The 16,325-nt window shown below is 52.8% G+C and overlaps 2 protein-coding genes across 2 annotated transcripts in view; one reads left to right on the top strand and one right to left on the bottom strand.

Moving 5' to 3' along the window:
* The first annotated feature begins 57 nt into the window (after positions 1-57).
* On the top strand, positions 58-1,869 carry GNMT (glycine N-methyltransferase). Its single transcript, XM_042875504.1, has 6 exons — positions 58-272; positions 350-477; positions 596-709; positions 1,114-1,256; positions 1,361-1,482; positions 1,563-1,869. Exons 1-6 carry the CDS (start codon positions 67-69, stop codon positions 1,732-1,734), a joined length of 885 nt encoding a protein of 294 aa, XP_042731438.1. The 5' UTR covers positions 58-66; the 3' UTR covers positions 1,735-1,869.
* Positions 1,870-2,860: 991 nt separating this feature from the next.
* Positions 2,861-16,325, bottom strand: part of PEX6 (peroxisomal biogenesis factor 6) — a 38,260-nt gene continuing 24,795 nt past the window's right edge. The window contains exons 2-18 of the mRNA XM_042875145.1: positions 15,850-16,319; positions 15,613-15,776; positions 15,147-15,230; positions 14,452-14,554; positions 14,131-14,267; positions 13,901-14,012; positions 10,136-10,344; positions 9,592-9,787; positions 9,126-9,202; positions 8,886-9,018; positions 6,372-6,577; positions 6,225-6,286; positions 5,736-5,844; positions 5,000-5,116; positions 4,539-4,616; positions 3,742-3,881; positions 2,861-3,435 (exon numbers count right to left, since the gene is read on the bottom strand). Coding sequence (XP_042731079.1) covers positions 3,299-3,435; positions 3,742-3,881; positions 4,539-4,616; positions 5,000-5,116; positions 5,736-5,844; positions 6,225-6,286; positions 6,372-6,577; positions 8,886-9,018; positions 9,126-9,202; positions 9,592-9,787; positions 10,136-10,344; positions 13,901-14,012; positions 14,131-14,267; positions 14,452-14,554; positions 15,147-15,230; positions 15,613-15,776; positions 15,850-16,319 — 2,534 coding nt within the window. The 3' untranslated portion in view covers positions 2,861-3,298. The remainder of the gene's footprint in view (positions 3,436-3,741; positions 3,882-4,538; positions 4,617-4,999; positions 5,117-5,735; positions 5,845-6,224; positions 6,287-6,371; positions 6,578-8,885; positions 9,019-9,125; positions 9,203-9,591; positions 9,788-10,135; positions 10,345-13,900; positions 14,013-14,130; positions 14,268-14,451; positions 14,555-15,146; positions 15,231-15,612; positions 15,777-15,849; positions 16,320-16,325) is intronic.

Below are 16,325 nucleotides of genomic sequence, written 5' to 3'. Positions count from 1 at the left end.
CGGGGCGGGGCGGGGGAGCGGCGGAGCGGCGGCGGGGCCGCGGCGGAGCGGGGCGGCGGCGGCGGGATGGTGGACAGCGTGTACCGGACGCGCTCGCTGGGGGTGGCGGCGGAGGGGCTGCCGGATCAGTATGCGGACGGGCGGGCGGCGAAGGTCTGGCAGCTGTACATCGGGGACACGCGGAGCCGCACGGCCGAGTACCGCAGCTGGCTCCTGGCGCTCCTCCGCCAGCACCGCTGCCGTTCCGTCCTCGACGTGGCCTGCGGCACCGGGTAAGGCCCCTTCGTCTCCGCGTCCCTCCCTTCCCTCTCCCTTCCCTCTTCCGTCCCGCTGACGGCGCTGTCCCCAGGGTGGACTCCATCATGCTGCTGGAGGAGGGCTTCCAGGTAACCAGCGTGGACGCCAGCGACAAGATGCTCAAGTACGCGCTGAAGGAGCGCTGGGAGCGGCGCAAGGAGGAACCCTTCGACCGATGGGGTGCGGGCCCGGGGGAGTGCGTGGGGCTGCGGCGGGGGGGGCGGCGAGAGGGGGAGGAGGAGGGGAGCGGAGGGTCCTTGCGGAGGGACCCTGCCTTCATCCTCCCCGCGTGCCACAGTCATCGAGGAGGCCAACTGGCTGACGCTGGAGCAGGACCTGGAGAAGCCTGGGGACGGCTTTGATGCTGTCATCTGCCTGGGGAACTCCTTCGCGCACCTGCCTGACTTCAAAGGTGAGGCTCAAAGGTGGTGCTGCGGCTCGAGGGATCGGGGGCTGCCGCACACCTGTCTGGAGGGAGGCTGAGGATGTGCCCTAACTCATGGCACAGGTAGATTGCGCTAGGTGGCAGCGTGTCTGAGAACAGGCGCTGCTTTGGGGCTCCGTGGAGCCACTGTGGCGGTGGTAGAGCTGTGCGTGTCTGTGTCACTTTTGGCTGGGCCGAAGGCACACCCAGACCTGTACCATGTGTGGGGCTGTGGGTTCCCCACACTTCCCTGGGGAGGCTGAGAGCGTGCCTGAGCTCATCACAGGGGTGGAGCTGCGGGTGCCCCGAGCCACAGGCTGGGGAAACCGTGTGGGTTTGTGTGGATGTGGGGGCACAGTCCATGCCTGGGGACGCTGGGCTGTTCTCCTCAGGGGACCAGAGTGACCACAAACTGGCCCTGAAGAACATCGCCAGCATGGTACGGCCCGGCGGCGTCCTGGTCATCGACCACCGCAACTACGACCACATCCTGGCCACCGGCTGCGCGCCGCCTGGAAAGAACATCTACTACAAGGTGGGCGGCTGCCATCCCTGCCCCATCCTGCTGCCCTCTGCCACAACCCCGTTCCCCAGGCTGGGGCCAGGGACAGCGGAACACCAACATTCCGCTGTCCCCAGAGCGACCTGACCAAGGACATCACCACCTCAGTGCTGCTGGTGAACAACAAGGCCCACATGGTGACCCTGGACTACACCGTGCAGGTCCCCCCGACGGAGGCGGGGGCCTCTCCGGAGCTGAGGTGAGAGGGGCTGCATGGGGGTCCCAGCTGAGGCCGGGCCTCAGTGCCTGCCCAGCCTCATGGCCATTGCCTCCCTGCAGCAAGTTCCGCCTCTCGTACTACCCGCACCGGCTGGAGGCCTTCACAGCACTGCTGAAAGGCGCCTTCCAGGGGAAGTGCCAGCACAGCGTCCTGGGTGACTTCCAGTCCTACACGCCGGGTCAGGCCCACATTCCCTGTTACTTCATCCACGTCGTCAAGAAGACTGCCTAAGGGGCTGCGGTGACAGGACTGTGGTGGCAGAGCACTCCGAGTTGCTCTGGGGACAAACAGGCGGCTGGGGACTTTGCAGAGACCCACCCAGCAGCCAACTGCTGTTAATTAAGAGCATCTATGAGAGCAACCGGAGCCCGTGGTTCGTGTGTCCATCTGTGGGGTGAGCCGCCGTCAGCTGGGGGGGGCCTGGAGGGCGCAGGGCCTGGTGGGCATGGCCTCATCCCAGCCCTCTATTCCCAGCCCATGCCGCAGTGCCAAGGGTGAAGTGCAGGGCTGGTTCCTGAGTGGTGGCACAGCCCCACAGCCTCCAAGAGGGCACTGAGCCCCACGGAGCACCATCTGGAGGTCCACATAGGTGGGGAGGTTACAGACACCCAGCTGAAATGCTTGGTGCTGCTAGAGTTCACTTCTTACCCACCCTGCAGAGCTTGGGATCAGATCCAGTTGAGTGCCACGGCCACGGCCTGCTCTGCCTGAACATGCTCCACGCTGGAGGCACTCATTAGCCAGGCCACCATGCATGAAGGGCCTGCAGCTGGTGGAGGAGTGGCCCTCTGGGGAAAAGCACGGTGGGGGCAAGCTCCTTGCCAGCCACACGTGGCTCTACAACACTACTGGCAGCAGCTTTGGTGCCACTAACACAGAGGGCTGAGGCTCTGCCCGTGAGCTGCAGGAGCAGCTGCTGGGAGCTGGCAGCCACAAGGCGGAGATGAAGGCAGCTGCCAGCTGGCTGACACACGGCCCCAGTGTGGGATTTATTTGGGATCCGTGGTGGAGGGCAGGAAGCAGTGCACGTGTGGCAGGGCCAGCAGCTGCCAAGAGGCTGCAGTGAGAGGCGAGGCAGGAGCGTGTGCTTGGCTCAGATGGAGCAGCTCATGGCTGCTCCAGCCAGGAGGTGGGGTGAGCACTGACCCCCTCTTCGCTAGGACAGGTTTTGCCTACCAGTTAATGGGAGTTTCCTTTGCTGGACTTGTCCCCACTGCATTTTGTCCTGGCCCCCTGTGCTGGATGTACAGGAGCGGACGCAGCCCTGCAACCCCAGCCACTAGTTTCTCTGTGATACACAGCCGCCCCCTGGGCTGGCACAGCCCATCCCAAGCCCCCAGCAAGAGAGCACAAGTGCTGAAAGCTGAAACAGAAACCTATATTTATTTGTAGAGTCCAGGGCAAGCCCAGGCCCATGGCAGCAGTACTGCCCCACAGTGGCCCTGTACTCCAGCCAGCTCCCCACAGTGGGGGGCTGCCACCCCAACAGGAGACTACTGCCAACCAGTAGAGCCATCCTTGCTTCCCTGTCAGTGCTCAGTCCCCTCAGCACGCTCCTGGCGGCCAGGTGCTGCTCCCCCTACACTAGAGGGGCTGTTAAAGAGTCCCCCACCAGGTCAACACCCACACAAGGCTTTGCGTGACAAAACTGCATGGCCATTTTTTCTGCCAAGATTGAAAAAGGAGAAGCAGGAGCAATAGGAAGGTAGCAGGTGGGTGTCTCTGCCCCAGATCTCTCACGCCCCTTAGCTCCATCATCCCTTTGCTCCTCCAGTTCCAGCTCTCCTGAGCCTTATTAGCAGGCAGCAAACTTTTGCTGGATGAGTTTGTACCTGAGGAGCTCCTGCTCAGAGACTGATGGCTGCAACCTCGCAGCAGCCTGCAGGAAGTCTTCCATGGTGAGTATGAGAGCAGAGCTCTCTGTATCCAACCCTGTGTAAAAAAGAATGAGAACAAACTGAGAGCAAAGCCAGGGAGCATAGCATAGCCTCCAGTCCTTTTTCCAGATAGAGAAGGGGAAAGAAAACTGCCTCTCCCCTCCCCACTGAGGCCACCCAAGGTGCAATCACACATGGCAAAAGCACCTGCTAGCAACCCACAGCCTTGCACTTAGAGATGGCCCAGAGCCATTGGAGCTCTTCCCTCCAAGCCCAACTACTGCTATAGCAGTGCTAACTGCCCTCTGTCTTTGTGCTGGGGAACTCCAGCACATGGGGTGAGGAGGGGCTGGGCTCATACCCTCCTCGATCCATTCCACCTTGCGTTTGACAGCACACATCATGGCATCTGAGCACAGTGAGTAGATATCAGCTCCTGTCAGCTGAGCCGGGCACTCTTCTAGGATGCTGCTGAGGTTCACAGAAGGATCCAGTTTAAACCTGCCAAGAAATAAAGGTGCAGGTGATGAGAGTCTGGGAGACAGGCAGCAGCCAGAGCAGCTGGGCAGGAGGGATCACAGGCCACAGAGTCACAGCCCATGTTTAGCAACTTCTGGACTCTGCTCTTCGTGCTTCAGAAAAATCAAAGCGTTCTGCTTGGTTGGTCGATTCTATGTTTTGCTGTGTCTTTTTTGTTTTCTTTTTTAAACCAGTCATTTCTTTGCAACAACCCCACAGCAGTGTCCTTTCTACTGCCAAGTAGGATCAAAGGCAACTTGAGTTCTCACTCAGTGAAATTAAGTGCTCTACACACCTGTGAACAGCCTACAGCAAGGGCTGAATAACAACATTTAATTACAGACAGTGCTAACCACTGAGACACCAAACCACCCCATCACAGTCATGCTGCAGACAGGGAGCCTCCTACAACCCAGTGCTGGAGGGCATGGCTGCCAAGCCACATGGTATGGAATGTGCGTACAGCCAGCCTACGCTGTCACCTCTCCTTCCAGCCCATCCTTGAAAGCAGCAGTGATCACAGCAATCCCGCTCCACAGCACTCAGACATGAGGCCAAGTTGGAGCATATCAGCCCCAGGAAGGCTGCTACCCATCAGAAAGCAGTGGAAGGGTGCTGGAAGAGGCCAGGGTCACTCACTTCCTGGTGACAGCACTCAACACCTGCAGCTGTGACTCCCGGTCTTCATTTACGCCCACATAGACCAGCTTGTCAAATCTGTCAGCAGAGAAAAGAGACCATCAAGAATAGGCCACTGCTGGCAACTAAAATAGGGTCCTGGGGCAGCTGCTTTGGATGTCAAGTCCTTGGAAAACAGAAAACTTTCTGGGATGAGGGGTGCAGATGATACGCTGGAGGTCAAGGCTGCTCTTCAGAGGGACCTTGGAAAGGCAGAGAAATGGAATGATGGGAACCACATGGGGTCCAACAAGGGTGGATGGTACAAAGTCCTGCCCCAGGACAGGCAAATCACAGCCACGAGGACAGGCTGGGAGGGAGCTCTCCAGATAAGGCCCTGGTGGGGACACAGTCCAGCACACCAAAGGCCAAGGTGCTCGAGAGATCTACCCCAGAGCAAGGCAGGGTAGGATGTGACACACCTGCCTGGCCGGAGCAGAGCTGAATCCAGGAGGTCAGGCCTGTTGGTTGCTCCGATGACAAACACCTCTCTGCTGGAATGGAGGCCATCCAGTTCAGCCAGGAGCTGTGAGACAACTCTGCAAAGAGTGAGATAGGACACCCAGAACTAGGCAAGTCATCACCATTACCGCTACATGTGCTTGTAACTTGCTGTCAGATACTGACAACATAGGCCAAACATAAGCAGGCATGCATGGCTCTAGATAAGGTTCTGCACCCAGATGTATCTGCTAATCCTAACTGTCCCTGCTATGCGGTTCTGCCCAGCAAATCCAGCTGCAAGACTGACCCGACAATCAGTGCTGGGGACACTCTGGCAGGCCCTGATACTGCCATGCTATCCTCAAGGCAGCTGAAATGTTTCCCACCTCAGGAAAATAGCAACTAATAAGACAGCAAAGCAGGGGTGTGAAGGACAACCTTGGAGAGGCCAAAGGGAACAGTTGGCAGCCATGGAAGCAGTTGGAGGAGGCATGGTTTTAACCAGTGTTTGCACAATGAGCTTGGGCAATCAGGAATGTGCTGCAATGCAAACAGCAATGGCCAGAGAAAGGCCATGCAGAGTTGAAGGGAGCAAGGATGGAAAAAACAATGAGATAAAGAGTGGGGATGACCTCTGCCTTGCTGGGCCATCCTATGTTACCCCAGGCAGTCAGGGCACGCCTGCTTTCCCAAGGACAGCCTGTGCTCACTCACCTGTCCATGACACCTCCTGAATCTCCACTCCGCCCACGATTTGGGGCCAGAGAATCCAGTTCATCAAAGAAGATAATGCAGGGAGCAGCTGCCCTGGCTCTGGCAAACACTGGGAGGACAGAGAGAATACATAAGGTGAGAAAGACTCAGAGAAGCTGTCACCAGCAAAGAGCTGCGGATGGAAGTCAGCTGCCCACTGCCACACCTCCGCCTTTGCTCCTGCCTGAGGGGTCCCAAAGCTCAGCTGTGTCTCTGAGGGGCTGCTGCCCCATCAGGAACACCAAAGACAGACTGGAAGGAGCAGAGCGTGTAAGAGGGGCAGCTGCAGCGAGGCAGAGAACTGACATGGTATAGCAGACAATGGATTTATGCCCTTGCTGGCAGTTGTGAATGGGAGCCTGGAGAAACAGTTCAAGCACTCCCTCCTCCCCTCCAGCACCACAGAACAGATCCTCTTGCCACATGCAGGACTGGGATGCTTCTGCTCACCATTACGCACATTCTCCTCACTTTGTCCAACATACATGTTGATGAGCTCTGGCCCTTTCACACTGTGGAGAAGGAGAAAAGGAAACAGGTTAGAGCATCCCATACACTGCCAGGAGAAAGTCCTATTGCAAGACCCCTACTGTTCACCTAAGGAATGTCATGGTGCATGTGGTCGCCACAGCTTTTGCCAGCAAGGTCTTCCCTGTCCCAGGAGGTCCGTACAGCAGCAGACCAGAGCGGCACAGACCCAGTGACAGCAGTTCCGGGTGCTCCAGGGGCAACTGGATAGTGTCCAGGATCTCCTTCTTCACCTCATGGAGCCCACCAACGTCCTGCCAGGACACGGAGGGGATCTGCACAAGAGTCAGAGTCCCTGTCAGCACTTCTTCCTGAGCTTGCTTCTTTAGCTCCAATGGGCTATTAGTCATCATTTGGCCACACAGCAAAACAGCCGCACACCACACTGCCCAGCTACCCCTTATGTGAGATCCCCCATCCTCTCTTGAGTGTTGCAACAGTGAAACCAAGCTGCACATCTCCACAAGCAACCTGCAGCCTTTTCTGATTCTCCACTGCACCTCCTATCGCCCACGAGCAAAATAAAAAACAGTAGCAGTGTCTGCCTGCAACCTTGAGGGGAGAACTCTACTGCAGACACAGCATTAGGGGCACAAGGGAGGTAAAAAATAATTCATTAAAAAGGAAACCTGAACCTAGCAGCTGTGTGCTACTTGTGTCCAGGGCACCTTGTCCCCCAAGGATGGTCAGAATGGGCAAGGGCTTCACTAGAGTGACAAAACCTCAGCTACTAGACTAGAACCTCTGTCATGTAAAGGATGGTATGAAGTAAAATCATCCTGGAGGACACTGTGCAGAAAACTACATGCTTTTGAAGGGGGAAATACAGGAACAAGCTCCACAGATGCTTACAAGTAATAGACAAGGATGCAAGGGATGTGGTGATCCCTTGCAAGCACACAAGAGGAAAGACAGCAAACCTGAGATGGGTGACACATGTCACTTCTGTTATTTTATGCTGAGTAATGCAATCTTGGAGGAGAATGCTGCTCAAAAGCTTTAGAAATAGCCAGAATGCCACAGCCTGTGGGACAGATCTCCAGAGTCAGAGAAGCTCTCCTGGGAACATGCAGAGAAAGCAAAGCCCCAGAACACTTCCCCCTAGCTGCTGGCTGGGTGCTGAACAGGTGTCAGCACAAACAGCAGGGTTAAAAATAGCCAAAGCAAAATTCTTTGCCCCTTCCTTCTTCTGCTACTTGAGATGACATTATCATGCTACTATTCCAGCTGCCAAGCAACTCCACCAAAAGAATCAGGACAGGCAAGATAAGGATTTCTAGAAGAAAATCTTGAAAGCAAAAGGTCACAGGCCCTCTTTCCCCACTGCAGATGAGTAGAACAGTTGTCCACTCTCCTACACTCTTGCTTATGCCGCTTCCTTAGAAAAACTCCACAGATCCAAGTGCTGGAAAATGGCAGCAAGGTTGTTTTCAAAAAAATACATCATAACTCTAGGACATGCTGCAGATGCTGCTAGCAATTGAAGTTTGAAATTTGTTTTTTTTTCTTGGAGGCTCGAGTTGACATTCCTTCAACTGCAAACAAATGTGCAAATAACCAGTAAAAGTAAGCATGGAATTGAAAATTATGCATGTTGAAATCTGCTAATGGGCTTTTTGAACCATGGCCAACTACTAAGAAATTGTTAAAGAGACTGTAAAATGCAAACAAAATTAGCTCCTATTCACACAGCTCACTGCTGAGCACAGTCTAAGGTAATTATCTGTCTTATAGTGAACTTGGCAAACACTCCTCAAAGCTGAGCTCATTTAATTCATTCATTTATTAGGTACTGAACAGTCCTGGAGTAGCTTCCAGATGACGACACCAGCAAGGTGATACCCTGCTTGGGCAGGGGTGCAAACAGGCAGCTGGGGAAGGCGCCTGAATAACTGCTTTGAGGCAGCATTTCGAGTCCTGTGCTGAGTCCAGTGATTTGAACTTGACAGCGTGCAGATGAGGCTCTGATCATTTTTCTTGGTCCCAATACCACACTGCCCAGCAGAAATGGTCAACTCAAATGCTGTTTCCTTGATCCTGAGCCAGAGGCAGACCACGCTCCCCCTGAGAAGCTAACTCAACTGGTTCTCTTTCACACTTCATGTCCCTTTTCCTGAAGAATCCCCCACCTTCAAACTGCCTGGCTGTCAGAAAATCCAGCTTGAGCTGTGGCCAAGGTAAGAAGACCAAGTTTAAAATTTCTTGAACATGTAGGGAAGCTCCATCTCCAGCTTGTGTTCATGCCCTCTCCATTCCTATAATGGCAGGTAGCTTCAGCCTCAACAAGGCAGCCAGCCCACTGCTTACCTTTACCTCTTGAAAGGCTGAGCTACGCAGCCTGGCATCCCTACTATATTAGTTGATGAAGCAGTCTCCAATTACATCTGCAAGAGCTTCCCTGGCCAAATTCAAAACCAACAAGGTCAAAAAACACAGCTGCACTTTTTTCCATGGCTGGGGAAATATGTGGAATAAGAGAGCAGGAAGCAACGTGGTTGGGCACGTGCCAGCCTGCTGAGGTCCGTGAGAGGCATCTTGAGCCACAGGGCTTTAGAAAAAACAATCCCACTTCCAGGATCCTACCTTTGGGGCTCCCACTGCCTGTGAATGGGCATCATGTAGCTGGTCCAGTGCAACACTGAAATCCTCCTCAAGGACTGGGAAGCCAGCAGTGCAAAAATCTCTCTCCATTTCCTCACTCAGTCCACCTGGAAAACTGGCAAGGAAAGAGAAGGGGAGAGTTCAGGCACTGCCCCACTCCCAGAGCCATCAGGCTCACTGCATCCCCACCCTCCCTGCCTCCTGCCAAACTGCCTGTGCTACCTCAAGGCCTGGATGCGGGTACAAGCAGCCCGGCTGCTGTGGGACAGCAAGGCACAGAAATCTCCCAGCACAAAACCCTGTGAATGTGGAAACAAACAGCATCAGTTCAATCCCTGAACACAGCTCCAGCCAGGCTATAAAAGGGGCAAGATTCCTCGCAGAGCTGTTCTCCGAGTTTCTGTGCTCTGTTTCAAGTCTCTAGTTTGTTTTGATGTTGTGTGTTGTGTTTTTCTTTTCACTGTCTTCTAGCAGAGCTAGCACATCTGCAAAAAGCATAGCATCCTTAGGCACTAGAAATTACGTTAGAGCTGAGGTGTGAGGAACAGGGTTTCCCACTGAAGACAGTGACTGTGCTGTGGGAATTGCCCCTCTTCTAGACAGCCAGACACAGGAGGTTGGCCCAGCACTCCTGACCTGTCACACCACAAGCCCACCCTGCTCCACACACCATTGTGGTTTCACTCACTGCAGTCCTGCGGGCCAGCTTGGCTAGGTTCACTTCTTTGCCCAGAGGAAGACTGGCAGTCAGCGTGCTCAGTATCGCCCTCCTCTGGTCTTCTGAAAGGGCCTCAATTTTCACCTCGTGAAGGAAAGCAGTCTGCACATCTGTAGGAACATCCTGGGGCTTGCAGGTTGTGCCTATCACTAGGACAGGGTGGCTGCTGAGAAAGGAGAACAGCTCTGTGGAAAACTCTCTCCCCGCACTGCCATCACCCACATCAAATCACTCTCCAATGGTCACAACAAACATGCCAGCTTTTCTTATCTGAACAAAGGCAGAAACCAGCCCAGCTTCAGATAATCAGGCTCCTCCAGCCACTGACACCAATGAGCTGGAAGAACAAGCCCTCACTGAAGCGAACAAACCAAGTCTAGGAGAGTCTCCACTGGATTAAAATCAAAACTGAGTGTGGTAGCAACAAAAAAATCCTTTATGCAACAGTGACTGCTGACCTAGGAACAGCAGAAGTAATGAATCATCCTTGGTGGCCAGAGCATAAGGTCCTTACCTCAGTGCTGGATCTCTGTCCAGAAGCAGCTGCCTCAGAGTAGCGATGACCCTGGCATCCTCTCCTAGCCTGTCCCGATCTCTGCCAAGCACCTCTATGTCTTTCAGTAGAAGCACACAGGGACGATATTGCTGGGCCTGGGCAAAGGCCATCTGTATTTTCTCCTCTGTAGCTGCACTGGTGTCACCGCACAAACTGACACAATCAACCTGCAAGACACACAACACACAGCCTGCAGGGGCAGCAAGACAGAGGGACAGAGGAAGATGCTCACTGCTGCAAAATGTTCCATCCGCAATTGACAGATAAAAGGGGATCTAAGAGGACTCTTTCTGCTTATTGAAAGTTAGGATCATCTGACATAGAAAAACAGCAGCATTGTGCTTTTCTGCAAAGGAAAATGCTCTTGTCTGAAAGAGCTGAGACCAACGGACTGGAAAAAACAACAAAATACATAGATGTCAGGGCTCAGGCAATCTAAGCTGTCAAAAAGGCCAAGTAAGGTGTTTCAGAACAAAGAGCAGAGGGGAAAGCTCAGGAAACTACTCAACCCAGTGCCACACAAACTCTAAGTGCAAGAGGAAGGTAGAAGGTAAGAGGGGAAAAAAAAAAGTTACTCCAGCCAGAGTCTCTGCAGCTTTTCACTACACAGAAACTGCTCTAGACTGATCCTCCTCAGTGACCTGCTCTGGATTTTTCCAGTTCAGCTTTATATTCTTGATATGCAGAGACTACAATGGCGGATGATATTTGATTCATAGCAACAGATTTCCACAGAAGCAGCATCTACTCTCCAGTTTGCTTCCTAAAGTATGATCTGAAGCCAAAGCCTTCAGGAAGCCACTGATAAAAAAGAACCAAAATCTCAATCCTGACTGTGGGAGTGTAATGCTATAATGAGATGGAAAGTAGAGCGACAATAGCAGGGCGGCAAAGTCTTTACTGCAGTAAATGAGGACAAGCCCAAATGCAGCAGCCACAGATGCAGAAATGAAAGAAAAAAAGCTGCTTACCTGTGGAAGACCTCCCATAGGCAGGGATCTCCAGCAAGATACACTTGCCTCCACTGCCAACCATTAAATGAGGTCAGGAGCATTGCATACACCTGAGCTCCTCTGCGTTGGCCCTGCCTTCCCACCAGGTGCTCAATCACTGGTTCAGGCCATGACTTAGCATTTCTGCTACATAGGAGTCAGAAATTCATTGTTTTTCATGTTCAGGTACCTACAGTGATTTTTATCTGCTGTTTTGCTACTGAGTCATCTTGCCTCACTAAAGCTCTTCTCTAGGCCAAGGAGCCTGTCCTTCTACTTAATAACTTGGTTATGAACAAACCATCATGTCACAGTTCACATTCTTTTCCAAGGTCATTTCTGAATGTGCTCCCAGTCCAGACAGCTGCAGAGGTGCATTGCTGACTGTGAAGACTCTCAATCAATATCAGGATCTTCTCACTACCACTCAGTATCCCCAAGAGCCTCTTCAAAATTCAGGTAGACTGTATCAACCAAATTACCTTCACCGCATGCTTGGTGTAACACCTTTAAGAAACTGTGAAGGTTCACAGGACAGGAACTTGCAGTAACTATATGGAAACTTTAACAGTTCCTCAGTCATGCTCCTTTTTGACAACTCCATCCTCCACTCTAACCTGCTACAGCTCACTGTTCTTTGAAGGATGCCTCTTGTTTTCCAGTGACAGTCATGTCCCTGCTTCCCTGTTCTGTCTTCAGATTACTTTTTTCAAGGCCATCCCTATAGGATCTCTGCAGTAGCCTCATTTTATGTTAGTGTCTCTCATTCACTTCCATAGCAGATGTAAAAACTTTGTTATTCTCCATAGTTCTCTTTTTCTAAAGATACATGATTCTGATGTTCCCCTTCCCAAATCCAAGCAGACTAATGGAAGATTCTGGGGCTTTTTGCTCTTAGGAGGAAGAATAGTGAATGGGAACACAGTTACATTGCAGCTCTTTTCAAGGCAGTGCCATTTTGAAGCAGATTCAGGACAATATCCCGTTACATTCTGCTGCCATGACGTGACAGGTGGCAGCAGAGGGGCAGTCTGACACAATGGTGTCTGACATGGAAGTGTGTATGGAGCAAAGGTGTGGAACTGAATTTCTCAATGCGGAAAAAATGGCTCCCGCTGACATTCACTGACTCTCACTGAACGTTCATGGAGACCAAACAGTGGATGGGAGCATAGTGAAATGGTGGATGGTGCATGCCAGCAGTGGTGACAGTGATGTGACAGACAAAGCCAAATTCTGGACAGCAGTGCACAGCTGTCACACAGCAAATGAAGAGCATCTTCATCAGCTCATCCACATGAACTGATAGACTACAACCAGGGAACTGCATATGGAGCTGAACGTCAGCTTCAGTGTACTAGAAATGATGGTGGCAACATAGGAATATCACAGAAGTTTGCACCAGGTAGGCACAATGAACGCTCACACAGGAACAGAAACAACACTGTGTATAGTTTGTCAGAACCTACTGAACCAACAAGGCTGAAGGTGACAGTTTCCTGAATCACATCATTAGCGTGGTGAAACATGGTGTCACCACTATGAACCAGAGTCAAAACAGCAGTCCACAGAGTGGCAACATGTGAACTCCTCATTGAAGAAAAAGTTCAAGACACAGCCCCAGCAGCTAAGGTCATGTGCAGTGTATTTTGTGATAGGAAAGTGATGATCCTCCTGAGTTTCCTGGAAGCTGGATGAACCATTGACTCTGACCACCACATAGTGACAGTGACTAAGCTGAAGGCTCAAACTTCACAGCCAGGCCACAGAAGACAACCTTTCTCTTGCAACACAATAATGCCAGGCCCCATTCTAGTTTGAAGAACACGGAGCACACTACTCATCTTGGCTGGATTGTCCTATTGCAACCACTGCATAGTCCAGATTCGGCACCTTCAGATTTCCATCTGTTTGGGCCAATGAAAGATAAACTGTGTGGGGAACGTGTTCCTAGCAATGATGCTCACATAGTAGCTGTGAAACAGGCCACCTCTGCTGGTACAAATTTTCACAAGTGTGGCATGCAAACTGTTGTTCATCACTGCTGAAAATGCATACAATGCCAATCATGGTGACTGTGCTGAAACATAGTGTTTGTAGCTGAGGATCTGCTCAACCAAATGGTGTTATTGTGCTCTTTGTTTTAATTTCCATGGAAATAAATAGGATAAGTTGCTTTCAGAATGGCCTACGTCGTATCAATTCAATAACCTATCCAATGAAATGAAATCTACTATAACGCAACTGTATAACATCACAGCTGTAAAGTAAGTAATAAAGTAAGTTATTTTGGTCAGTATATTAAAGAAAGGTATAAAGGCAACCTCTGCAACACAAGACCTCAAAATTACTGATTCCTGAGCACTGGAAGGTACCTCTTACAGGTACCTTACACCAGGGAAAACAACTCCTGGTGTTTGGTCTGTTTTTATATATTCTTCCTAATCATCTGTTTCTGGCCATTCTCAGACACAGACCAGCAGAACAGGTGGACCTCTGGGATCATCCAAATGTCTGTAGTTATGCCCATCGACAGTCCTAACCTGTGCCAGAGTGAGCTACTAAGCTCAGCAAACTTTGACTCCTTTTATCTGCATGTGTGCATGGGAGCAGCTTCTGAATAGGCTCATGTCACAGCTGCCCACCTTTTGGTACTGCTATCTCAAAGAACATTTCTGATATTCTACCATTGTGGTAAACCCACTCATCAACCGCTCGCAGGATGAAGTACCTTGAAGAGGTGGAGGTTGAGGCAGCTGCACACAGCTCTGACGGCCATTGCTTTCCCACTGCCACTCGGACCTGAGAGGAGAACGCTGCCAGCCCCGTTCAGTGCTGCTGCCCTGTAACACAAATTCAAAACCAGAGCTATCATCAGATGTGTGTCTTGCCCATCTTGCTAGAACCTGAGACCCAAGGTCCCAGCTCTCCTGAGGTTTGCTAGAAGGAATTTTAACTCACTGACTGGTCAGGTAAGGCCGAAGAGCATCGCAGAGCTCCTTCACAACATCAGAAAGTCCAGCAGGAGACAAACTGCTCCAGAACTCATGGCTGGTATACGCTGGGGCAGATGGGACAGCACTGTTTGTTGAACCCACCTATGAGAAAATCAGCACTTTGTAGAACATCTGTTGAGAAAAGACAATGACCAACTGACAGTCTGTCCTGAAATGCCATTTCTCAAGAGCAGGAGATGCAAGCCTCTGCAGGCACATTTGTCATGGACTGAGCAACCTCAGGCTCAGATCTTCTGGACAACCACCCTGCTCTCTGACATCTTACCAGATACAGAGAGGTGTTTTGGGTGTCTGCCAGGTAACCCTCGGACTGCATGCCTTCCACCGAGCCTAATACCTTCCTCACTTTGAAGTAAAGCTCCGGCCACCTAAAGGAAAACCAAAAAGCCTGAACTGTTGGGTCAACACCTTGAAGGCAGGAACGTCTAAGTACACAAATGGAAGGCTTGTGCCTCCTGTGGTTCTGCCTCCCTCCCAAAAAAAAAGCCTCAAATATCCATTGTAGGGTTATATTCCTAAGTTTTAAAATATATCATGGAGCTGAACATTGTTCAACACATCTTGCAAATCCTGCATGAACAGTTCCATTTTCCACCCTTTCCTCCCCTTTGTTCTTTTCCTTCTGGACACTCTCTCAACTCTTCCCTCCTGGACACTCTCTCAACTCTTCCATAAGCAAGCTAACTGTGCTAAGCTGTGCTCTGAGCTGCAACCATCCCCTATCCAACAATGTTTCCCTCTCCCTGTAAAATAACAGGCAGATAAACTCCCAGCTGGCAACCCTGTCTGTGGCAGGGGGTTCAAACTCAATGATCTTTAAGGCCCCCTCCAATTCAAGCCACTCTATGACTCTATGGACTCCAACAATGAAGAGAACAGAACCCATTGTCTTGTTTCAAGGAGAAAAGCACCTTTTCTCTTTTTGTGTCCATACAGCAGAACCAGTTTATTGGCACTTACCTAAGGAGTTTGTCTGCATTTCCATCTAAAAACTCGGCACATCCAAATGTCGGGACACAGAGGACATCTCCCTCCTGGACCAGCCTACAAAAGACAACAAAACAACCAAGAGCTTCACTAGTGAGAAATGGTAAATTCTTCTCGTGCATCCACTCCATACCACACGCTTCTACAGAAATGAATATAGCGGTTAACACCAACTCGGTCCTTTCTGTATTCTGACACCGGGAATACTTAAGGATGGGATGCATGGGATGAAAGCAGACGCAACCAGAGGGAGGCGTGTGATGGAGAGTGCTGTGTGGAAGCGAGGCCCGTGTGAACTTATGGGGAGATGAATCACGGCATCAGCAAACATCCCGACAGAAGGGCCCCACGACGACCACAGCGTCTGACTCCCGTCTCCACACCGCACCGCCCACGATGGCGTGAGCAGACATCTACAAAGTGTCCAGCCGTGGCTCACCGGGGCGTCTGGAAGTGCCGGTAGAGAAGGCGGTCGTACACGGCTCGGGCGCAGTAGGCAGGCGAGCAGATCATCTCGACGTGCAGCTCCGCGGCGAAGGGCGGCACGGGCAGCAAGGAGCGGCTGCCCTTCCCTTCCGCAGCCCCAGGCACCCCGTCGTACCTCTGCGGGGGGACGAAGCACGCCGTGAACCGCCTGTCCCGCGCCCATCGCCCCACACCCCTCGCCGGAGCTCACCTGTAGGCAGACGTGCGTCCCGCCGCTGGGCTCGCAGCCCAGGTTGAAGGCGAGGGCGGGTGCCAGCAGGGCGGCGCCGTCCGGGGGCCTGCGGCGGGCGGCCCGCGGGTAGTCCCAGGCGAGCGGGCGGGCGAACACCGCGGCCAGGTGCGGCCGGGCCGCCCCCTCGGCGCTCACCCGCACCCACTCTCCCTGGAAGAGCCCCAGCGCCAGCAGCCCGCGCCGGCTCACCCACACCTCGGCCACTCCGCTTCCCGCCCCGCCGCAAGGGGGCGCCGCCCGAAGCCGCGGCCCCTCCGCCCGCCCGCGCCCGGCGGCGAAACGAGAGACGACGGGCGGCGCGGCGGGGCGCCGGCACGGGGCGCCGCCTCCGGGAGCGGGAGCAGGCCCAGCCTCGGCCTCGCGCGGCGGCGGGGCGGCGAGCGCGACGCGCGTACCGTTGCCTAGCAACCCCTGCAGCGCCGGCCGCGCTTCCA

The sequence above is a fragment of the Lagopus leucura genome, unplaced genomic scaffold (genome assembly GCF_019238085.1).
Source record: "Lagopus leucura isolate 7727_CA_CO unplaced genomic scaffold, USGS_WTPT01 Super-Scaffold_73, whole genome shotgun sequence".
Lineage (NCBI taxonomy): Eukaryota > Metazoa > Chordata > Aves > Galliformes > Phasianidae > Lagopus > Lagopus leucura.
The sequence above is the reverse complement of the archived record's forward strand: the minus strand, read 5'-3'. Positions and strand labels throughout refer to the sequence as shown.

Excerpts from the sequence above, each read along its gene's own strand:
- GNMT (XM_042875504.1), top strand. The coding sequence starts at position 67 with ATGGTGGACAGCGTGTACCGGACGCGCTCGCTGGGGGTGGCGGCGGAG. Across the intron at positions 273-349 it reads GACGTGGCCTGCGGCACCGG|GGTGGACTCCATCATGCTGC; the intron begins GTAAGGCCCCTT and ends CGCTGTCCCCAG. Across the intron at positions 478-595 it reads GGAACCCTTCGACCGATGGG|TCATCGAGGAGGCCAACTGG; the intron begins GTGCGGGCCCGG and ends CGCGTGCCACAG.